This window comes from Myotis nattereri (assembly GCF_964212035.1).
Source record: "Myotis nattereri genome assembly, chromosome: 8".
NCBI classification, from domain to species: domain Eukaryota; kingdom Metazoa; phylum Chordata; class Mammalia; order Chiroptera; family Vespertilionidae; genus Myotis; species Myotis nattereri.
In genome coordinates, this window is record NC_138083.1 from 13,653,599 (window position 1) to 13,677,775 (window position 24,177).

At 50.4% G+C, this 24,177-nt stretch overlaps 2 protein-coding genes across 2 annotated transcripts in view; one reads left to right on the plus strand and one right to left on the minus strand.

The window, feature by feature from the left end:
- ABHD12 (abhydrolase domain containing 12, lysophospholipase) overlaps window positions 1-20,186 on the plus strand; it is a 63,773-nt gene extending 43,587 nt beyond the window's left edge. The window contains exons 4-13 of the mRNA XM_081096933.1: window positions 3,009-3,128; window positions 6,514-6,544; window positions 8,101-8,146; window positions 12,114-12,243; window positions 13,513-13,550; window positions 14,078-14,157; window positions 15,288-15,370; window positions 17,245-17,323; window positions 18,565-18,692; window positions 19,545-20,186. Of these exons, the coding sequence (XP_080953059.1) occupies window positions 3,009-3,128; window positions 6,514-6,544; window positions 8,101-8,146; window positions 12,114-12,243; window positions 13,513-13,550; window positions 14,078-14,157; window positions 15,288-15,370; window positions 17,245-17,323; window positions 18,565-18,692; window positions 19,545-19,584 (775 nt within the window). The 3' untranslated portion in view covers window positions 19,585-20,186. The remainder of the gene's footprint in view (window positions 1-3,008; window positions 3,129-6,513; window positions 6,545-8,100; window positions 8,147-12,113; window positions 12,244-13,512; window positions 13,551-14,077; window positions 14,158-15,287; window positions 15,371-17,244; window positions 17,324-18,564; window positions 18,693-19,544) is intronic.
- Window positions 20,187-22,132: 1,946 nt separating this feature from the next.
- Window positions 22,133-24,177, minus strand: part of PYGB (glycogen phosphorylase B) — a 41,137-nt gene continuing 39,092 nt past the window's right edge. The window contains exon 20 of the mRNA XM_081096932.1: window positions 22,133-23,603. Within this exon, the coding sequence (XP_080953058.1) occupies window positions 23,451-23,603 (153 nt within the window). The 3' untranslated portion in view covers window positions 22,133-23,450. The remainder of the gene's footprint in view (window positions 23,604-24,177) is intronic.

The window sequence follows — 24,177 nt, forward strand, 5'->3', positions numbered from 1 at the left end:
ATGTGCAGTGTGCATAGGAATTTGTTCATAGTTTTTTTTTTAAACTATAGTCCGGCCCTCCAACGGTCTGAGGGACAGTGAACTAGCCCCTGTTTAAAAAGTTTGAGGATCCCTGGACTAGATATTGGAAACAGCTTGATTTCTTTTTACATACAGCACTTTGGCAGTAATTTTGTTGTTTGCTATCTGAGTATGTACTTTTTGTAGCCATAAATTTGAATTGGACTTAAGCTCTGTGATTTCTTTGTCTTTAGAATATGTTTTAATGTTTTTTCTGGGGACAAGTGGGTGTTTTAGAACAACTAAATTTAAATTGATCAACCTTTCTGTGGTGTATTGTGCTTTTTCCTCTCAGAATCACTCTGAATCGCTGTCCCTTAATCTAGATGGGGTGTTTTTTCAGTACCATAAAGTCTCTCCCTGCTGTCTCAGAAAACCACTGTGTATGTGAGAAGCTTCTAAATGAAATGTTGTGAATAGCTTCCCAGTGTGGATTGCGAGGAGTTCAGGCATTTCTAATAATGGTCCTGGGTAAAGGGCGTAAAATGAGAAAGGAGATTTTTGTTCTTACAAGTTGGTGCTGAGACTCTATAGAGTCTTTTGTCATTTCCAATTTGATTTAATCTAGCATTTACTGACCACTGTGTGCACAGGGGGCACTCTGCTTCTCCATCCAGAGCTGTTTGGTGGGAATTGGTTGGGCCCTCCTGCCGGTTAATGGGGGTTTGTGCTTTGAAGACATGGGATTTAGTTAGGGCTTCTTCCTTCTGTTGCAAAGGGGCGATTGTGGTGCTGATACTTAGGCTGAGAGCTCTCATAGCAGTTACCCAAGAAAGTTGTATTTAGTGACAACAAATACAACTTCTGGTAGTGACAGCCAGGCTGTGTGCTGGTGGGCACCTGCTGCCTGCTCATGTCTTGTGCTCTTGGGAGGACAGTGTGGGCCCCTGGGCACCAACTACTCTCATCAGGCACCTCATCAGATCTAAAGCTGAGGATTCGCTTGGCCGTCAGCTCAATCTCGACTGCCTGTCGTGGGCAGAGTTATCCATCTGGCAGGACAGAGGTGAGCCCCAGGAATATTTCCCCTTTTCTCTTGCTGGAAGCTTCCTGGGCCTTTGTCAAGATTCCCGCATTTGTTGTAGGCTGTCTACTGGAAGTGCCTTAGCTCCCAGTACTGATAGGTACATTTATACCGTGGAATGCTATACAGCTGTAAAAAAGGAGGATCTCTTACCCTTTGAGACAGCATGGAGGGACATGGAAAGTATTATGCTAAGCTAAACAGGCCAGTCTAAGAAAGGCAAATATCACATGATCTCACTCATATGTGGAATCTAATGAACAAAATAGATCTGGAGACATAGAGTATAGAAGAGACTGACGAATCTCAGAGGGAAGGTGGGGGTGGGGGAGATAGGAAGGGAGAAATTAACCAAAGAACTTATATACATACTAGAGGCCCAGTGCATGAAATTCATGCACGGGGGCGGGGGGTGTCCCTCAGCTAGGCCTGCACCCTCTACAATCCGGACCCCTCAGGGGATGTCCGACTCACAATCCAGGACTGCTGGCTCCTAACTGCTCACCTGCCTGCCTGCCTAATCGCCCCTAACCTCTCTGTCTGCTTGCCTAATCACCCCTAACTGCTCTCCCTTCCCAGCCTGATTGTTCCTAACTGTTCTCCCTTGCTAGCCTGATTGCCCCTAATTGCTCTCCCCTCCCGGCCTCATAATTTCTAACTGCTCTCCCCTGCCTACCTGATCATCCCTAACTGTTCTCCCCTGCTGGCCTGATTGCACCTAACCGCCTCTGCCTCGGCCCCTGCCACTGTGGCTTTGTCTGGAAGGACATCCGGAAGGATGTCCGGAAGACGTCTGGTCTAATTAGCATATTACCCTTTTATAAGTATAGGTATGTATAACCCAGGGACACAGACAATAGTGTGGTGAAGACCTGGGCAGGTGGTGGGTGGTGCAGGGTGGAGGGGGTTGATGGGGAAAAAAAGGGGAACAAATGTAATACTTTCAACAATAAAGATAAATACACACACACACACACCTTTCCATTCCATAGGTTTATAATTATAGGAGAGTGATAATTACAGTGGTCAGAAACACCCACAGTGTTATCCCTGGAACTAGTCAAAAAATATGTTAGAAATGAGATGCTGAAACTCAAGAGCTAGAAAATAAGAAATTGGCCATTGACTACAGCATTTTTAAAGGATTCTTACTAATTTAAATAACTTTTACAGAAAGCCTTATTAATTCAGACTCTCCCCAGTGATTAACAGTATTTGATGTGGGCCTGAGTTAAGATTAACTGGAGCATCTCTCTGAAGGAGGGTTTGGCCAGATAGACTGAGTGAGTCTCTGAGAACCTGGCCGGGTATGGAATGAGTTGGCTGACTGTAAGCTCAGTCACGAGATGGGGCAGCCTGTAACGCGTCCTCCTGCAGACATGGGTCTGGAATGTGCTGTACTTTAGAAATGGTACTTTAAGGATGGCCAGGTTTCTAGTGCAGCTCACGAGTTCAGTGTTGGCTGAATTAGCACTTGTGGCAACATGCTGCTGTCTTACAGCTTGAAAATATGATATGGGTATGTATGAGGGAAATGCTGTTGTTCAGCTCATATTTATCAAGTGCTCATTCTGTGCTAGTCCCAGGTTAAGGCCTGGTGACCCATCCAGGTGAGGTTTTTCCTCACAGAGCTTCTAGTTCCTCCTGGAGAAACAGCTGTCCCCACACCCCGGTAACTGCTATCTGTGAGCCACTATAGCCAGCAGATATCCATTTGCAAGTTAGGAAATTTACGTAAGCAGTCAAAAGCCATCCCTACACCTTGGAGCTCCGAGTTCAGTAATTTATTCTGGAGACAGGGACAGTTTGCCTCTTCTGTGCACCCATCCCCTGCTCTCTGCTTGGTGGGACATTGGCTTCGTAGTTGTTCCTTCGACAGCCATCATCATCTGGTCTTGCTGTTCCTCTCTGCTTCTGTTTCCAGGCACACTGTCCCCGCTGTCTGGTGGAAGACCGCCCAGGGGAAGGACCAGATGTGGTACGAGGATGCCTTGGCTTCCAGTTACCCTGTCATCTTGTACCTGCACGGGAATGCAGGCACCCGGTGAGGAAGGAGAGCTCAAGCATGTGTCCTCCATACAGTGCTAGCTCCTTTGTGAGCAGGAGTGTCCTGGCCCAGTCGGGCTTACTGACCCACTGCAATGAGGGAGCAGGCACATGGGGAACAGAGGAAAAGACAGAGTTCCTATGGGGTTTGCTGGAAGGGGGGCGGGGTCTAGGTGAACTCACATGAAGCAGCGTTCCCACAGGCTCAGAGCAAGGCAGGGCTGTGTGCAAAGTGGGCCCCGATCCTCTTTCCTTGGAAACCAACACGTGAAGCAGAAACCCCTTATCTGAAGCTCACAGTGACTGGGTGGGATGGAGGAGGCTGCATCTCTGTCAGAGTGACCCAGATCCTGGGCCAGAGAGGGATGTGCCCTGCCTGGTGTAATTTAAAAGGCAAAGAGTCTGAGGGCCCATGTTTGGGGAACAAGGTTTCCCAGTGGGTAAGGAAGCAGTGGTCCCTCAGGGAGTAAAGAGGGGTGGTGCGACTCTTCAGGGCCAAAGAATGCCCTCAGGAAAGTTGTCTCCTGTTCAGTAGCAGCTTCTGTCAGCCCTGTCTGATGACTGCAGGCAGGTTGGCACTTCCTTCCTGGCAGGTATGCCCTCCTGGGGGAGGTGGGACACCTCCTAGAAAGGCCAGCGAGTGCTGAGAAGAGGCAGGGGTGACACTGAAGAGGTACAGCCAAAGGCAGAGGGATTCCAGCCAAGAGACCCCAGCTGAGGTGCCCCACATGCTGTCAGGTCAGGGTGACTTTCGTGAGTTCTCTGCTTCCAGCTGTAAGCCAGCAGTGCCGGGGCATCCTGCTGGGCTAGTGTGCTAACACAGCTGGCACACAAAGCCCTTGCCCAGGTTTGTCCCAGCTTCAAGTGCGACGTTGATGCCATGTTCTTCAGACCAAGCTGGGATTGGAGCTACCACCGCCCTTGGTTTAAAGAGGGCTCCCTCCATCCCATGTAGCCAGAATTACTCAGAAGTGTCTGTTGGGGAGAGCTGTGTGTGTGTGTGTGTGTGGGGGGGGGTATGTGCATTTTCTGAACAAAGCTCTGCCTGAATCCCTTGGAGGGTCACTGTTGCTGCAGCTGCCTTAGGTCGTGTGAGATAGCCGGCAAGGAGCTGGCAGGAGCAGGGCCACCGCCTGGTGCGTTGGCCATGGTGGTGGGCTGGGGTGTGGTCATTTTATAGACAGAACTTGCAAGTGAATACTGCACGGGCCTTTCTGGAGGGGAAAGCAGGCCACAGTGGGGGGTCTGGGCAGAGGGGCTGTGCAGAGGACAGGCAGGAAGTCCAGGAAGCGTGGCCCACGAGGATGATTTCTGAGCCAAGGAATAGAGTGCCTAGCTACTAAATCATGTATGCACTTGGCTGTTTGCTTTCTTCTGTGTCTGGAACAAGCCACGGAGCGTTTCTCTTTTTCTTTTAAAGAGCAAGTGGCTACAAACAGCTCTTGTAGTATTTTTCTGTAAATGAGAGAATTTTGAAGTTTATTGTGAATAAGGTTCAGTTAAGCAATGCCAGTCACTTGGTAAATAAAACAAACTGCCTGTAACTTCAGGCTTAAAGGAATATTGTGAAGTTGAAAGGTTTGCTGCTCCCTCCCACTGCTCCAGAGACTGCCTGTGCTGCAGATCTTGCCTGTCCTTGCTCTTTGACCAGACCCATGCCGCTCCCTGAGATTCAGACCCCCGGTTGCTACCACCCTTGTGTTATGCTCTGAATCCTTCTTTTTGTTCAAGGTAGGACATTTGAAAAATTCAGATAAGAGTCACCATGAACTCTTCCAAAGTTAACTGCAAACATTGTGCAGTATTTCATTCTAGACTTGAAACTCATTTCTTTGTATTTTTGTTTCTGCATTTTATTGGTTTCCTCCTTCATCTGGTCCTTGTCTCTCCCAAGGACACACCCTCCCCCACCCCCACATACACACCCAAAATGGACAAAATGCTCTTCATAAAAAACAACAACATACAGCTGAGCAGTCTGTAGAGGGTGTGCCCACCTGCTTTCTTGTCTCAGGCCCTGTTCTGAGGCTGCCCCATTCCCACTTTGGAGTCTGTCTGTCCACAGTGACAACTGACCAACAACTGGACAGAAAGTGAGAAGGAATAGATGGTCCTTGGACAGAGAATACAGACATGTGAAATAGTTCAAATGTATGAAAGCCTATTCAGCCTCGGTAATAAAAAGTGCCCACAAAAACTAGCCTTTTGGTGAGGAGCTGGGAGCCAGCTGTTCTCACACTCTTGGGGTAAAAGGCGAAGGCCCGCTGAAGGACTCAGCAGTGATTGTCAAGATTATGATTGCACGCCTTCAGGTAGTAGTTCCTTGTGTAGGAATGAGTCCCACACATGGTTCACATGTATCTGGCCATGGCAACAAAACTTAAGTCAGCAGCAGGTGGTAAAGAACCAAATGACCACAAGACAAGCAAAGCGACCACCGCTAAAAAGAGTGTACTTGATAGTTGGCTGTGATGTATTGAGTGGAAAGTGATGTATGTGTGTCAGATCCCTGTGGGTGTGTGTCTGCAAGTAAAGAAGGGCCTTTGCTTCTGTTATAGGTGGTCCCTGGACAATAGGCTGAGGAAGAGGCTGGATGCTGGGGCAGGAGTGGGTGGGCCTGCTGTGTATCCTCTTGTGTCTTTTGGATTTTGTACTGCATGTAGGAATTACCTAGTCAAAAATAAAAGTAAGATAGTAATTAACAAATATCTCCAAAGTACTAACACTATCCCTTGCTTGGCACAGTACTACAGGCAAGCTTAGAGCCACTTAGGGTATTGTCGAGTGTGTTTCCCTCCACGTTCTGCGTGGAGTAGGGTTCGGTATCTGAAAGAGGAGCCACACAACAAATGAGAGAAAAAGACACGAGATAATTTTGCAATATTGGGGGACCAGGCGGCCAAGTCCAGAAGGACTTCCCCTGTGCTCAGGCCTCACCAAGCTTTTATTGAGTTGGGATGCACCCATAGCATAGCCCTTAGGCAGGTGACCCCCTAGTAACAAGCAGACTAGCCCATCAGCAAGGATTTACATAATAATAAATGGGGGAGTAGTTTCAGCTACCACTGTCTGGACAAACAGAGGTGGCGCCTAGCTCCGAGCTTTGCTAGGGCTTCAAAGGCACCCAGCCTTGGGGGGGGGGGGGGTGGTTTGGGGAGTTCTCTGTCTATGCTTAATCAGATAGTGAAGGCAATAAACAGTTTCCCACAGGTATCCCAAGGAGGAGGTCACCTGTCCACCAATGTCCCCCCTGCCCCCGCTCCCCTTATGGTTTTGGGAACCAAGTCCTTAAAAGCCCAGATGCTCCAGTATTGACCCTGGGCCTGCCTCTTTGAGAACATGCATTAACACCTATTCTTGTTTCCTTCTCCCTGACATTCTAGAGGAGGTGACCACCGAGTGGAGCTTTACAAGGTAGGTGAGCATGGCACAGTATGTGACGGAGAGAGCAGTATCCACACAGTCTGTGATGGGTCAAGCAGTGTCTACACAGTCTGTGACTGAGGGAGCAGTGTCCAGATAGTGTATGATGGACAGAACAGTGTCCACAGGGGTCTCTGATGGAGGGGGCATTGCCCAAGTGTTTTTCCTGTCTGTTCTTTCCAGGTGGCATGAACAGCAGGGAGTCCCCTGGTAATTTTGATTATTAATCATGGTGGCCTTTCTGGCACTGCCTCTGTGGGTGACTCCATCGTGGAGTGCTTCCGACAATGCTGCCTCCAGGAAAGTTTCCAAAATCAGGATAAATGGACCCTGTAGATCTTATGCCAGATGCTGGCTGATTTACATAAAAGCCGTTTGAAATTGTTTACTAGTATGTTACTCACATATAAAAGGAATGGAGAGGACAGAGGGTCAGGGAGCTATACTTTACTCCCAAGTTGCAGCCTCAGGAATTGGGCCACCACACAAGTTTCTTACCTCACAGGAAATATGATCACATTTAAATTGGATTTCAAGCACAGCAGGTCTCCCCAGGTAAAGGGGTGCTGCAGGCAGGCTTGTAGCCTTCCCTTCTACTTGGTCCTTGTCTTCCTCAGGTGCTTGGGTCTAGGAGCCTGAAGTGTACAGTTGTTACCAGTGTCCAGGGTCACCGTGCCTGTCTCCCCCATCCTTCTCTTAAATGGGCATCTGCATTTGCTACAGGCAGGCAGGGACACAAGCAGATGCATGGGAACATCAGTACTGTGCGGGCACTGCTCTGTTCGTCATATACCAGGTGGACTGCCCTGGGCTCTGGAGTGTTTGTTTCCCTGTGTGGTTTAGATCAGGTCAGGGAAGGGAATGCTTGGAAAACTGTAGGTCCCGTTTTGAGGTTTCTGTCCATAGAATGGTTCACACCAGGAACAGTGTGGCTCTGGAGAGTGTAGGATCTGCGGGAGGCTGGGAGCTAGAAGGTCGCCTACAGACTGCCCTGGGCAGCCTAAGGAGAAAGGAGCAAAGGCTCGGCAGTGACTTGGGGTGACTTGGTGGCTGGCAGCTTCCATATGCCTGTGGGCACACTCGAGCCACCCTAATGGGTGGAGTGGGGAGTGGAAGGAGTCTGTAAGTAGATATCTAATGAGAAATCATCAAGTCTAGAGGGTTTTTAATAACAGAAACAATTCAGTGAAAGCTTAAGTCTGACACATGCTAGGTTGCAGATGGAGTTCCTCCTCCTGGGCTGCTGGGTGGTCAAAGCCCCCTTGTGAGCCCCTGAATGCAGAGGTGCAGGTGTGGCTCGCAGCCAAGGGAGGCTTCCTGCTCACACTGCTGAGGTGGAGGGCATCGGTGTATCCAGTAGCAGCGTTGGCATTGGGTTTTATAAGATCCCACTGGGATTGGGGCAACATGATGACAAGTCTTTGTTAAGCTTCCCATGTGTGCAGGGCGTAAAGACGGAAACCGGGATGGGTTTAGTGAGGGGCAAGTTACCCTCTGTCCAAGGTACGAGGATCTTTTTGCCCAGATGGTTATTTTTCACTTTACAGGTGCTGAGTTCCCTTGGTTACCACGTGGTCACCTTTGACTACAGAGGTGAGGGTTCTTTTGAAATTGCATCTCCTAGCCCTCCCACTTCCTCCTGTTACCGGACAGGGGACCTGGTCCTTGGTGGGGCTGTCTGCTGATAGTGTATGTGTTCTTGACTTTGTGCAGGAAAATTTTCACAACATGAGTCCAGATGAATTTTAGAGGATGTTTATTAAAGCTGGGGCAGTGAAACTAAAAACGCTGGGGAAATGAGCCTGTGCTGGTCTGCTTTGGCTTACTAAGAAGTTGGAGAAAAGGAGGCCTTGGGAACAGATTCAGGGAGTTAGCCTGGGATGAGCTGCCACTGCCCATTGCTGCCCTGCTTGCAAGCCTCGTGGAGTCCCTTAGAATTTAGGAGATGCCTGCCTGTGGGGAAAGGAGGGGGAGGGGAAAGGCGCCTTGTGCTCCCGGGAGAGGGCATGCTGGGATCTGCTGGGACCTTCGTTTTAAGGGGTTTTAAAGGCTGGGTGTTTAGGGGAGGATCAATAGAATATTCATCAGGTATATGCTGATGTTACAAAATGAGATTTATTCTCTTAACTTCATCTGTCTTTGGGTGTGGTTGACAAATGGCACTAACTGGATCTCTGCTGTCTCCCTGAGTAGGTGATTTAAGCTAATTACATGCTGGTTGGGGAGGGGAAGTGCAAATCCTTTCTTCTCAAGTGTCCCCGGTTTAGGGAAGATAGGATTTTCTAGATGGCTGCAACCTGCCTGGCATCTAGATTGTCTAGGTGGCTGCAAACGGCTGTTTATCTGTCTCAGTTTCCCTGTTCTGCTTATCCTGGCTTACTGGCCTGTCCCACTCTAGTTAATGTTCGATGTGTAGCCAGCAGGTTCCTAACCTGTAGTAACTGTGTGTGAAGGTAGTAGAGGGGGACGGGTTCTTCAGTGAGTGTCCTGCATGCAGCCGCCAGGGGCGTCTCTCTTACAGGCAGGCACTAGTGCCTGGAACCCTGGCACGTGCCATCTGTGAGCGACATTTTAAATGTGGAAGATTCTTGTCCTAACTGGTTTGGCTCAGTGGATAGAGCGTCAGCCTGCGGACTCAAGAGTCCCAGGTTCGATTCTGGTCGAGGACATGCAAAAAAAATAAAAATAAAAAAAAAATAAATGTGGAAGATTCTGTCTTCTTTTTCTTTATTGGACTCAAGACTTTCTCTACAGCAGGACATCAGATGCGTTTTATGCTTGGGAGAGTTTGTCTTATTGAGGTTATGAAAACAGGAAAGGGAACTGCTAAGAGAAGATTGTTACTCTCACCCCCACGGTATTTCTTCTTCTTGAATAAACCAGAGGGCTGGCCCCTGAAGAGATCAAGAACCCACAGTTTGATGTAAGCGAACAACTTCTACCTCAGTGAGCCAGGAAATACTTTGTATTAATAGTGAGCAGCTGTGTGGGAAGTGTATGCTCCCCAGTTCTCAGCTGGAGAGAGTAAAGGCTGAAGGCCACTTGGCTGGCTTATCTTGACCTTCTTGGAGGGCATTATTGTCCACTATCCTCAGACCAAGGATATGGGTGTTAGGTTAGTTTCTTCGTGTTGCTGTAACAAATTACCACAAACTTAACTGTCTTAAAATACATATTTATTATCTTGCCATTCTAGAGGTCAGAGTCCAAAATCTTTAGCCTCTGATCTAAAATTAAGCTGTTGGCAGGGCTGGTTCCTTCAAAAGGTACTATGGGAGCATCTGGTTCCTTGTCTTTTTCAGCTTGTCTTATATATTTTACTTCAGAGAGGAAGGGAGATGTGGAAGATTCTTTTTTCTTTATTGGACTCAAGACTTTCTCTACAGCAGGACATCAGATGCGTTTTATGCTTGGGAGAGTTTGTCTTGTTGAGGTTATGAAAACAGGAAAAGGAATTGCTAAGAGAGAAGATTGTTATTCTTGCCCCTGCGGTATTTCTTCTTGAATAAATCAGAGGGCTTGCCCCTGAAGAGATCAAGAACCCACAGAGAGAGAGGGAGAGAGAGAGAGAAACATCAGTGATGACAGAGAATCATTGATCTGCTGCCTCCTGCATGCCCCCTACTGGGGATCGAGCCTGCAACCCGGGCATGTGCCCTTGGCTGGAATAGAACCCAGGGTTCTTCAGTCCACAGGCCAATGCTCTGTCCACTGAGCCAAACCAGGTAGAGCCTTTTCCAGCTTCTTGATGCTGCCCGCATTCCTTGACTGTTGGCCCCTTGTATTTGCATTACTCGGACCCTGACTTTTGGGGTCTGGCGTCATTTTCTGATTAGTTTTACCTTTCTCTTGTATTAGTCTGGCTCTGTTTTTGTTGTTGTTATCTGTCTTTCAGACTAAGGTGATTTAAACCCCCTTCTCTTCTATATCTTTAGTTAGGAAGGGTAGATTCTTGTGATTACCTGCTGTTAATTGCTCAGCCATTCTGGCCGGTTGTTCAGCCATTTGTCTCAGTTTCTTCATTCGCTTGCCAGGGAATTTTCTTAGTTTCTCGCTAACCTGCGTCACTTTCACATAACATATTTACAGGTTCCAGGGATAAGGATAAGGATGTGGGCTTCTCTGGGGGTCATCATTCTGCCTACCTCAGGAATGGTTCTTTCATGAAGGAAGTTAGTTCCTGGTTCCATCAGTTAAAAGTTAGGGTTGGGGAAAAACTCTGAAATGAGGGTCCGGAAATCAGTTCACCCATTTATCCTTTTGTCTGTGCTAAAAAGGGTTTTCTGTTTCTGCTCTACTCTGTAGTAGCCCTTAGGATAAAGCGAAGGGCCAGCGTTCTTCCTTCTTTTCCTCCCTGTGCGTCTGCCAAGAAATGAAATCCAGTATATTAAGCCTCTACATTTCTAAGTCCTATGAGAGAGCAGTTCCGCTTCTAAGTGTCTCCCGCTGTCCCTGTCAAGTCTCTGTCTCGCTCTGTGTGTCTTTGTCCCTCCCTGTCCCTGCGTCCCTGCCTCCCACTGTGCCCTGTCTTGCCTTGTTTCTCATATGACTTCTTCCCTAATCTGTGTCTGGGATGCCCAGGGGAAGTGACTTATTGTGCCCATTTACTCTGTGGGTTTTTGCTTATGCAGCAGAACCTGCTCTTTCTGAACCTTATGGTACTTTCAGATCATTTGATGATGACTCATTGCTGAGCTGGTGGAAATGACAAGGGCACTTGACCTTTTCTGGGGACTGGGTGGAAGGGCCCTTGGGGAGGACCCAGAGTGGAGGCAGATGTGTTTGGCTTTCCTCTGTTATGCAAACAAGATGCTTAGAGCCCTTGCCTTTCTGGTTCAGAGTTGCCTGGAGCCTGGAATTACCCCCACCTACCCTGTCACCGACAGTGTTTCTCAGAGCCTCTCCTGACTCCCTTGCCTATTCAAAGCTGGGCTGAAGCTGAGCCAGGGCGTCTGGATTGGGCTGAGGGGTCCCGGGGCAGGCTGGGCTCTCATTGGCCCCTCACCCTGGGCCAGCCACTGACAAGCCCCCAGTGTTGGGGGGGTTGATGTCCCAGCAGGACCACTCCCTTCTTCGTTGCTGCTCATCAGGACTCAGTCTAGGGCAGGGGTGGGCAAACTTTTTGACTCGAGGGCCACAATGGGTTCTTAAACTGGACCGGAGGCCGGAACAAAAGCATGGATGGAGTGTTTGTGTGAACTAATACAATTCAAAGTAAACATCATTACATAAAAGGGTACGGTCTTTTTTTTTTTTTTTTAGTTTTATTCATTTCAAATGGGCCGGATATGGCCTGTTAGTTTGCCCACGGCTGGTCTAGGGTGTGTGACAGCCTTTGGGTTCAAGGGTTGTAATTGGGTAAAGAGGTGGGAGGAGTAGGAACAAGTTTGTCAGGACACCCTCCATGTGGAGCTGTGGATGGTGACGATGGTGATGGCAGAGGTTTGTTTTGCCCCTAATGGTCTGGGCCTGCCTGTGGAGAAAGAGGGGAGTTGAATCTGACCCCAAGAGGTTCAGTGAACTGGGCTTGACTTCCTTCTCTTCTGCCTCTCTCCCCCAGGTTGGGGTGACTCAATAGGCACACCGTCAGAGCCGGGCATGACCTATGACGCACTCCATGTTTTTGACTGGATCAAAGCAAGAAGTGGAGACAACCCTGTGTATATTTGGGGCCACTCCCTAGGCACTGGGTAAGAGTTTCCAGCATGGCGTGGCCTTTTCGAGAGCAGGGCTTCATGGGGCGATCTTCCAGCCTGGTCCCCGAGGGTGCCCCTGTGCCCTACGGATCCTGTAGCACCATTAGCTCTAATAAGCCTTGTCTCTCGTCTGCACGCAGGGCAGGGGAAGTGATGCCACAGACACCATAAAGGTTTGAATGACTTTACCTCCTCAACCCAAGAAGTGACGCGAGACACATGGGCAGTTGTAGGGCGGTCTCCCCGCCTCAGGGAGGAAGGGCAGACTCCTCAGCCTGAGGTTGTGCCCTTGGGGGGCCGGGGCAGAGCAGACCAGATGGAGTTCAAGTTCCAGATGTACCTGGGCTTCGCATCTCCTGGTTTTGGACTTCATGTGCTGGCCAGCAAGCCCCAGTGCCAGGGCTCTGATCACTACGCTGGGGCATTTGTAACAACTGGGCCACCCAGGCTGTACTTGGCTTACCAGAGAACTTGGGGGAGGCAGCAGTGCCAAGACAGGAAGCACTTTAGTGTTCCATTTGGGGTCACCTACATTGTTTTTGCTGATGTGAGGTCCAGAATGTTTCTGAAAGATGTCAGTGCCCAGAAGCCCAGGACCTTCAGAAACCCTATCTTTTCCTGCTGCCTTTCATTCAAGTGCAGTGGCTGCAACACCTTTCCAGGTTGCTGCTCATCTTGATAGCATGCTGCCGTTTGCATATGTACTGCTGAAGCGAGCTCAGCATGCTGCATTTGGGCTGGGCCTGCAGGCGGGGCATGGTCTGGGCCAGGGCCTCCTGGCTTCTCCTCATGGAGAAAATAGCCCTCAGAAATGTGCCTGGGAAGGGGAGGGGACCAGGCCATCTTGCCATGGCTGTCTGCAAAGGACATGGCTGGTATGGCAAGAGGCCCCCAGAACCAGGCAGGTGGACCACAGCCTGCTCTTAGCTGTCTCAGGAGCACTCCCTCCAACCAGGTGTGAGCTGAGGGGCAGTGTTGTGCAGCCTGAAGGAGGCTGTTCCTGGTGAGGCTGCAGAACACGCCTTGAGGACATGAAGGGTGGCTGTCATCACCATCCTTGACAGAGGGCTTGGCTGAGGCTGGGGCAGCCGGGCCCACCCACAATCCTGGAGCATTTTTGTCCCCCGACCCCCTTCCCTATAACGCTACCAATTTCTTCCCAGATCCCACAGCTTCTCTGCTCACTTTCTAGTATGAGAACAGTCTCATACAAAACAGTTTTTGTCAAAATTCAACTGAACTGTTGTTTTTTTCTCTCTTCAGAGTGGCAACAAATCTGGTGCGGCGCCTCTGTGAGCGAGGTAGGGGCTCACATGGCATGAGTTCTGGTGTGTGGGCAGGGATCCTCCTGGTCCTGGCTCCCTCGGGGCAGGCAGAGTGCTCAGGCCCTGGCTGTGTTCCAGGCCCTGCTGTGAGTTCTTGTGAAGTGGGTGCTTGTGAGCAAGCAACACTGTGCCCGTGTTCTGTGTCCCCTTGGAGCCCCTTGAGCTGGGTATTGAGGTGAGGGCCTGGCAGACCCTCAGCTGCCCTAAGCCTGCATCCCCCCAAGGATTCCTGAGCAGCTGGTGCAGCCTCACCAGGGACCAGGCTCCAAATAAGCAACTTTAGCAGATGTGGTTCTCAGGAGTGACCTAAGGCCACCTGAGGGTCCCTCATGCCAATCATGTTGGAGGGCCTGAGGGGGTGCAGCTGTCCAGGTTGGCACCCCAGCTTCCACTGTCTTTTCTGGGGGGCCAGCCCTCGGACCCTCATGGGGCCATGGAGCTTGTGTTTTTTCTGGGCTTCTTGCCTATCTCACAGTTTCCTGTTTATTTTACCAATAATTTAGAGACGCCTCCAGATGCCCTTATATTGGAATCTCCATTCACTAATATCCGCGAAGAAGCCAAGAGCCATCCGTTCTCAGTGGCAAGTACAGATCTTATTTAAAATGGACTTATTTTCATTATTAAAATAATTACTGTGAAGTGACTATAGTAAATAAGTATAAAAACAATAATCATAAAAATTATTTAAATATTCTAATGAAGGCAGATTTATTAAGAATGAATCTTTGTTTAGTTCTGGGCACTGGCCTGAATCCAGAGCTGCCCAGGAAGTTTATAACTTGGCAGCCAGGTGGGACGGGTTCACAGCTGGGTTGTCTAGAGTGGCAGGACCCTCAGGAAGCCTTGCCCCGTGGCCTGGTTTGCCTACCGGGCTTGTTCCCCGTGAGGCTCAGCCCAGGCTGGGTGCTGTTACCCCAGCTGTTTCCTCAGGGGTGAGCTGGTGAGTGCCTTCACTCTCCATCCCCACAGACAGTGCTGAGCAGCCAGTCTCTCACCATTGGATTTCGGGGTAACGTGTGGCCTAGAGGGACTTCCTCTGTGGCCTTTCCATCCTTTTCCATCCCACTGCTTTCTAACTGGCTGTGTTTCCTGTGTCAGCCTACCATCTGACCTCACACTGCTCTGTTGCTGACCAAGATTCCTCTTTAGTCTTGCTTCTTTGATGTTCGTTGCTTTTCTCCCAAGTTGTATGGATCCCCATTTTTCTTGAGGTGGTGGCCCTGATGTCTGTGGGATGTCTGGTCTCTAGGCTGCTGCTCTGAGGTGTAGGAGCCCCATTTGCAGATAGCTTTTGCTGCAGCAAGTCTGGGGTCCTCTTGAGCAAGGAATCTGGTCAGGGCACAGAGGGGCAGGGGTGCCCCAGTAGAGCCCTGGTAGAGCTGCAGGTCAGTATACTAGGAAGCAGGGATGTCCCCTGGGCACTCAGTGCCCACTGTCTGAACCCTTGACCTTGGCTTTCCATGTGGGTATTTTATTTGATTGATTAGTTGATTGATTGCCTTTAGAGAGAAGAAGTGGGGGGAGAAAGAGAAATATCGATCAGTTGCTTCCCCATGCTCCCCAGTCTGGGATTGAATCCGAAACCTGGGTATGTGCCCTGACTGGAAATCGAATCCATTTCCTTTGGTGTACGGGACGACACTCCATTCAGCTGAGCCACACTGGCTGTTTAATTGACTCTTCTGCACATTGTGTCCATGTCTTCCTCAGGTGTATCGATTCTTCCCTGGGTTTGACTGGTTCTTCCTCGATCCCATTACAAACAGTGGAATTAAATTTGCAAATGATGAAAAGTGAGTACTGTGGTAGAGCATCTAATTCTTCACTTAGAAAAACACTGAGAACCCCCAGGATAAGCCTGTTCCGTCACATTAACCAAATAGGATGGAATTCTGAAGCCTTTGGTTCTTCTCTAACCTCTCTTTATAGAGGGAAAGCAGGTAGAGAGTTTCACCTGAGAGAAAGAGGAGTCTGGGAAAACTGCAGAACGAAAGCTTTGTGAAAGCAGAGTCTGCATGGTTTGTATGCGGAAATAGTTTGGCAAAACCAATTCCTGAATAGGCGTTAAAGCAGTAATAGTAACTGTTACTCAAAAACTGATTTTTCCTCAGGCATTTGATTGATGTTGGCTTTGTTTTCTATTAGGTAAATCAAAAGTAAATATTCTAATTAAGGTTCATTCTCTGAACAACGTTCATATTCTGTTAACATGGTCTTTTTTATATCTTTATTTCATCTCAATTTTTTTAAAAAAGAAAAAATTCTTATCTAAATATTCAGTTAATATCTAAAAATCTACATTTTGAAACAGAATGTTGAAAAATAGCATATTTTCCCCCTCAATTATATTTTTTGGTTCTAAAATAGAACAAAAATTTGAGCAAAAATTATAAGCAAAATACCTGTTTGTAAATACAGTTGTTTTTTTGGAACTTAAGAATTATCTGAACTGGACTTTTTCTAAACAACAGCAGCAATGAGTGCTGCTCTCCCCCGCAGGCAGCCTTAGGCCTTGCCCCCCCAGCTGAGTAGTGGCAGCTGTGGGGTCCAGCAAGCACTTAACCCCCACGTGGCCCAGCCCTCACCCACGGGAATTCAGGAGCCCCCTCTTGGTGGGCAGGTCTCTTGCCAGTTACTTGGCAAGGTGAAGCATGTGAGCTAGGTCTCTTTCAGAGCAGGTAGAGCAGGGATGTCCCCTGGGCACTCAGTGCCACTGTCTGAACCCTTGACCTTGGCTTTCCATGTGGGTATTTTATTTGATTGATTAGTTGATTGATTGCTTTTAGAGAAAGGAAGAGGGGGGAGAAAGAGAAATATCGATCAGTTGCTTCCCCATGCTCCCCAATCTGAGATTGAATCCGAAACCTGGGTATGTTCCCTGACGGGAAATCGAATCCACGTGAAAATCTAAAAAGCGGGTAGTTCAAAGTTTGATTCGCTCCACCCTGGCAGTGGAATGAGGTCAGAGTGGATGGGCTGGGCATTTCTGGGATGACGAGCCCCTTGTCCCAGGTTCTGCCAGGTGCCAGGCTTGCCCACCAGCACTGCCCTCACGGAGCCCCCAGATCAGTGATCAGTATGGAAGCGCTAAGACCAGGTGGGTGCTGTGTCCACCAGCTCACCATGAGACCTCTGTGAGGCAGCCAAAAGACACTCAGCCTAATATGTGGTTTGCTAAAGGGGTTGAAGTAAGTGAACCTATTGCAAATGTTAATTTACTTGTAAACATTCAAGAGTGACCTCATGTTATTTACGCCAAAGATAAATTAGAGGGTATAGACACCAACAGATGCCTAGTAACATTCATTTGCAGTAAGTTTCTTGGCCCCCCCTAAAATACTCAGTTTGTAAATACTGTTCTGTAACTTTTAAAAAATATGTCTACTGGCAAAAATAATGTTAAATTTTCAGAAACTATGCAGAGGCCAGATTTGGTGAATAAATTGATCTCCAGATTTGATGGACACCTAGAATAGATGTTGATAGAAACATCTGAGAAATCAGCTTTTAGTTCTTTAGTAAAAAGAATCCCAGCAGAAGTAGAGCTGTTAAACACCATGATGAAATACTCCCTAAACCTAGGTCCCTGCCAAAGGTGGGGCCAGGGTGCCAGGAGACCCCAGCCATCTTCCTGAGATCTTGGTCTAGTCCTTTCTCCCCCCCACAGTGTGAAGCACATCTCCTGCTCTCTGCTCATCCTGCATGCGGAGGATGATCCGGTCGTGCCCTTCCATCTTGGCAGAAAGGTGGGTGTCCATGCAGCCCCTGGTGCAGGAGACATCTTTCAGGCCCACGTTCAAGCTGGACTGGGCACAGGCAGATGTACAAGAGGGGCCTGCTGCTGGCAGGGTGAGAGTCAGGCTAGACAGCTCATGCCATCCACAAGAGGAAGCATAAAAAATAAGCAAATGTTTCCTAGGTCCCAGTACAGGGTCCTGACCTGACAGAGACTTGACTACAGGGGACCCAGCCGGGAGGGCTTGCCATTTACTGGCTGGAGGATAGGACCCCTTGATGACAAGGCTCCTCCAGCCCCAACACAGGAGTCCCAGTCAGTAATGTTGACATAGACCAGCCGTGGGCAAACTACGGCCCGCGGGCCGGATCCGGCCAGTTTGAAATGAATAAAACTATTGAAATAAAAGACCGTACCCTTTTATGTAATGATGTTTACTTTGAATTTATATTAGTTCACACAAACACTCCATCCATGCTTTTGTTCCGGCCCTTTGGTCCAGTTTAAGAACCCATTGTGGCCCTCGAGTCAAAAAGTTTGCCCACCCCTGACATAGACTCTCTCATTTGTTCTCCTGCTCTGGGATTGGAGCGATGCTGGAGGAGTACCATGTAGTCTCGTGGCCTCCGCGTGTACTTTTGCTGACTTTGCTTTGCCTTTGCTGCCACGAAGCGGGATTAATTTGTAGGTGAGCGTGAGGCAGGAGACAGCATTGCCTGGCCATGGTGAGAAAGAGGGGCAGGGGCAGCCTAGAGGGGGTGAACAGGTCCGAGGTAAGGCGAGTTTGGGCGCACAGTCTGGCTGTCCTGGCGGTAGGAGGAGGGAGGGGCTGAGCCAGGACAGAACCTGAGAGAGCTTGTCGACTGGCCTTGACCTGGCACACAGCAAAATCTGAGGTAGCTGACCCATCCCAGCCCCCAGGGCTGAGCCCTCAGTGCTGCTCCCAGCTCTTACACCACATCATCATAGCACATGGTGCTGGCCTCATGCACCTCATCTAAGGAAGGGGCAGTCTGAGAAACAGGTGTGGGGACAGGTAGGTTTTTAAATTGCAGGCCGAGGGGCTGCACCTGGGCTGGTCTCTGCCAGCACCCTGGCCCTGGCCATGGCAGGCTCCTGGGCTGTTTGAGGGGCCATGGGCTGCTCTGCAGAGGCAGCCGCCTCTGATGGGCCTCTGTTGAAAGGAAGGCCACCAGGCAGGTCACTGCGGGGCCGCCATCTCTGTGCACTGACCTGTTTCTCCCTCCTCAGCTCTACAACATCGCTGCACTGTCTCGCAGCTTCCGAGACTTCAAAGTTCAGTTTATGCCCTTTCACTCAGACCTCGGCTACAGGCACAAATACATCTACAAGAGCCCTGAGCTTCCTCGGATACTGAGGTGAGAGATTCTCTTCTCTCCAGGGATGTTGTCCTGGGTGGCGCCAGTGCAGGCCAGACACAGCGGCTCACCCACCAACGCTGCCTCAGTGGGAGGATTGATGAGCCTTTTATTTCCACGGAGAGGAGCTGAGTGTTTATCGCCCCTCCCTCCTGGACTATTCCCATGATCTCCCCGGGTACAGGTTGTGCAGACCCACACAGACACCCCACACGGGTGCGTCTAGCACAAGACATCCATGTACAGGCGCTATCCCCCACCCATCCCCACACACACCCGAGGCCTTGGTCTCTTCCCACGTACCCGACAGGTCCTGCCCCCACATACACAGCGCACAGATGCTCTGGCCTGGACCAGCTCCTCAAAAATATGTTTGTCCCCAGCTGCCTCTCGGAGTAAGGCTGTGTTCCTGGCTGTGAGTTCACCTTCCTGGTCTTCTGAGCTTAGGGGCACCCAAATCAGCCGTCAGCGGGTTTCATCCCGTGTGTAACTGTACTTCCCATGTGAGTTCTCCTCTGGCTGCCTTGAGAGTTCCAGAGGAAAAGCTGCGTGTCTGTCACAGTTTGCCATTCCTTGCCACATGGACCTGGGTTGTTGAGAGGGACCAATGAGCTGAAAGAGTATGGATTTGCTCTGAGGTTGTAATTTTTCCCTATCATTACAGAAAACTTAGACCAGAGTATAGCTCTGAAGTTTAAGAAGAGCTCAGAAGCTAGTCTCTCTTCTCGCGTGTCACTGACTGTGATGCCATTGGTGCCCTGCCTCTTCTCCAGGCTTCTGCTCTTTAGATGGGCTGTGAGGACGGGGGGAGGCGGGATCTCGGGTTTGGCTGACCGTTGTCCTCTGGCCTAGGGAATTCCTGGGGAAGTCGGAACCTGAGCTCCAGCACTGAGCTCACTGCCTGAAGGAGCATGAAGACCTCTGCCCTCCTCCCCATTCCTCTGACCAACCCAGCACCCCGGAGACCGGGTGCCAGCGTCTGCGGTGCACCTGGAGAGAGGACTTGGATGCCAGCTAGGGCAGGCGGAAGAAGCTCTGGCAGACTGGTGGCCAGAAGCATGGATTTTTGTGGAAAATGTGATGTGAGTGGCAGGCATGTGGCCCTCTCTCCTTCTTGCTGCCACGCAACCTGAGCTCTTGGAAAGAGTAGCACAGCAGGCCAGCCACCGGCCGGTCAGTCCCACACTTCTGAGCTGGGCATGGAGAACGGGGCAGGAGGTCTGAGGTCTTGGGACCACACTGAGCTTTCCAGCACCACCCATGAGAATGTGGGAGCCTTGGGCCCTTGTCCCTTCCCAGCACATGCAGAACAGACTCTAATGGTTCCATCATCCCTCTTGCCCTACATACCCCGCTTGCCTTCTCTGATGTCCCTGCCTCCCTAGGCGGGTCCCACCACTCACAGAGGTGCCTGTGATCTGCATTTCCTCCTCTTTCTTCCCACCTAACCTGGCCCTAGACTGAGCATTTATTTAATAAAACCTGGTGGTGGTCTGTCTTGCCTTCTCAGTTCCGCCTCTAGCCCCACCCAGAACCTGCCCCGACCCCAGGCCACTCACAGAGCCTGGCCACATGGGTGGAGGGGTGCCTGTGGGCAAGGCCCTTCCAGGGAGGGGCCTTCTCCAGATGTGGCAGATGATATTTTCCTAAAATATAGGCCTACATAGGTGACCCTTTCAACCTCATGCTTAGCAAGCTTACTGGACATGGCCATGTCAGAGGATGGGCATTGGGGTTTCTCCATGGACCCTAGATGAACCCCTGACTATTGACAGGGCAGCTGCTGGAGTGCAGGGACTTGAGTCTGGCCTATGACCATCGCCATCGTCACTCAACTGATGGTGGTTCTTGTCTTGTTTGGCTTTTTGTCAAACCAGCTTCTCCTCTCCCCTGGCACTGGTGACCTCTTAGAGAACTTAGTAAGAATGGGGCCTTGAGCTGCCCCCTCAGGTGTGTCCCAGTTCAGTGTAGGGAAGTCCACCTGGGACACAGCCTCTCCTGATGGCTGGCTCTCCTCCCCTTGGTCCTAGGCTCTGGAACTGAGCAGTCTCAGCAGGTCAGAAATTCTCACCTGCCTGCCTGTCCTCCAAGGCATTAGGGCCAGTGTTAGCATCTGAGGTTTGCTGGGGGCCCAGAGGCCAAAGCAGGTGACACCCCCTTTCTGGGACACTTTAGAACTGCCCACGGCGCTTCTCACATCTGGGAAATGCACACTTTTCTTAAACTGGATTGAAACGTGAACAGACATTTCTTGTCCTGAAGTCCATGTTTTTTCCAGGTGTGAGCACTGCCTGTAAGGCACCGTTGTCCCAGGTGAGAGTTGGGACACCTGGGCCTGGTCCAGTAGCATCTTTCTGTGTAACTGCTCTGTGTCAGAGGCTCCGAGAACCACTAACCACCACGTGCCCCCTGCGCTGCAGCCCTTTCATGAGGCTGGAGTGCTCTTCTGGCTTTGTCCCTGAGACTCAAAGTCAAGTTCTCAGCCAAGGAAGTGGGTGTGATCTGCTCATATTATCTGAGACCTGCCTGTCCTGCCTGGGTTCTTCATGTTTTTGTTTGTTTTACCTTTTGTCTATGTGAAAGGCCTCAGATCCTTTTCTAAGGGGAATGAGATAGGATATAAAGTAAAAATACAAGCTGTTAGTGTTTTCATAGGTGCCTGACAGGACGACTGAAGATGAGGAAGCACAGAAAAAGGAGCGGTGAGTGGGCAGCCACTGGCCATCACCTCATTCAGGTCCAAAGGACCCTATTTGATGGCTTCTTAGCTTATTACCTTGGTCCAAGCCACTAAGCTTAAACTGTGGGTAAACCCTGACCCTGGGTTACAAAATCAATGTATGGTCAGGACCAATCCTTAAAAAAAACAAGAGATGTCGATATGCATAGCTATAAACTGCAGTTACACATGTGTGTCCTGGGAGCCACAGGACAAGGATGGGAGTGTGCATTCCCAGGGCACATCCCCACCTCCAGGAGCGGCTCAACACCACTGCCCCCAGCAAGGGTCCCCCATGCTCCAGGGTCCCATACTTCTCAGGGTCTTTGGGTAACACTGAGCCCCAAGTTTACTCCCCCCCCCCCCCGGGTTTTTTATTCAACTTGCAGCTAGTATACAATTTTGGAGAAAATATTTTTGGGCATTCTACCTGCCAGGGTGGGTGGCAGAAGACAGGTGCAAAAGAAGCCAATACAATTCCGCACAAAAAAAGCCAGTGCCCAGAGGACAGTTTACCAAGTGACCAGATTTCACAATTCTTGGAAGAGCTGGCAGTTTAGGCATACCCAGCTCCAAGTCTCACATCAGCTGGGATGAGAGAACTTTGTGTCTTCAATCCCAGGACAATGGCCATCATTTAGCCCATCTCCTCTCTAGGAGGGAGGACTGAAGCCGGCCCCAAGCTGACCCTGAGTGAAATACTGAGGCCAGGCCAACCAAGTGTGGGCAGGAAGTTTTAATCAGTTTCTCACACGAGGCAATAACAGCAAGTGGCACAGTGATGGTCGCATACAGCCCAAGGGACAGGGCAATGGAGGGTGTTGGGGGTATGACCACAGGCCCCAGGGGCTCTGATGAAGTGTGGACTTGAGCAAGTCCTCCATGGCCTGGTTCTGCGAGCAGTCAGGACCCAGGATGAGGGCAGAGCCTGTGATGCCCTGGCCCAGCATGCAAGGAGGCAGAGCCTCGGGAAGGGCGCTTCCATCCAAAGTTGCCAACAACCCGCAGTGAAGGGTGCCACCTGCTCCTGGCTTTCTCTGGGCGGCCTAGGTGCTCACCTGCTGTCCTGGCACCAGCCTGCTATCTAGGCAGAGTGGAAAGTGGGCTGCCCTCTGGACACACTTGGTCCTTTTCCAGACCAGCTTGTGGCACTGGTGGCAAAGGAGAGAGGAAGTGCACTCTCCAGGACAGGCAGGGTGCAGATCTGCAGCAGGGGCTGGGCATGCAGCCTCCCTCAGCCGGGGCAGCAGCCCTGCCTCAGGCCCCCACAGCCGGACAGAAACATCCCAGAACTGCCTTCCCTGACATGGAATTTCAAAAGTACAGTTTTTAGTTACCAAGGAAAGGCTTCAGCTAGTTTCATTTCCTTGTGAACTTAAATTTTTTTTGGAAAAAGCAGAACCAAGCTAACTGCATCAGCCAGCCTTATCCCAATCAAGGCCCCCTAGATGCTGGACACGGTGTCCTCCCCAATGTCACCCATAGTCATCCTGAGGCCCCTTTATCTGATCCATCTGGAAGCCCTGGCCGGAGCACCCACAGGGCAGCTGTAAAGATGCCTGGGAGCTGGACCCTCCCAGCCTGACCGGGAGGCAGAGCTGGTTCCGCTGTCGGCCAGCCCAGGTCCTGCAGAAACACTTCAGGTTTCACCATTGCTGCTTGCCAGACCCCAGAATCTAGAGGCTCCAAACTGAACACAAGCTCACAGCAAGGAGTGCAAGGTCTCAGAGGAGCCCACTAGGTGGCTTCACCCATGTCTGCGGGGTGGGAGGGCCAAGGGGGCAGATGGGCTGAACCTGTGGGGCCAACTGGGCAGTGCTATGAGCTCTGCTTTTCTGCGAGAAACCAGGCAGCATCTCACTTTTAGCACCTTCCCTTCCGTCTATCCATTTCCCCAACCCCCACTCCAAGCCACACCATGATCCCCAAGCCCTTCCCTGAAACACAGCACTGAAGAAAACAGGGACAGCTTGGAAAATGGCATGAGGTGCGGAGTCAACAAGAAAACAAAACCCCACTGGTCCCCACTGTGCCGGCTCCTAGTCCTTGGGGACATGGGGGGTCGGGATCTGTAGGTCAGAGGGCTCCACACCCCAGATGTCCCGGGCATACTCGGTGATGGTCCGGTCACTGGAGAACTTGCCCGAGCAGGCAATGTTCCTGATGACCTTCTTGGTCCACTCCTTGGGGTTCTGCAGAGAGAAGGAGGACTGAGTAACCTCGGGCACAAGAGAGCCTGTGCTTCCAGGACTTCAGGATGTTTCCAGGTGAGGTCTTGGCTCGCTCTGGGCGGTGTGATGGACGAGGAGAAAATGGCCATCATAGCTCACTGGAGAGGGGCCCCAACTACCAGAAAAGCCACCGAATGACTAGATAAAATGCTCCACAGCCCACTGGGGCACAGCCCACACAACAAAATCAAATACTACCAGGTGAGTATTTGCTACCAGGCAGATCCAGTTCCCCAGGGAGATGGCCAGGTGGTCTTCTGGCCAGAGCCTGGCAGCTGCCCCCAGACTGCAGCCACACCCGGAGGGGCCTCCCTGAAAGGGCCACTTTCCTGAGGCCCAGTTTAAGGGAAGCAAAGGTTCCTCCCAGAGCCCTGCCCATCACTCCATATTCCAGGTCCCATCCTGTCCTTTTGCGAGTTGTGTAGGCACAGACAGCAGTTTCCTAATGGCAGGGGCAGAGACTGGCAACAAATCAGATGTACAAATCCGAGGCCTCATCTAAGAACCTGCTAAACAATTTAGGGAGATAAACTCA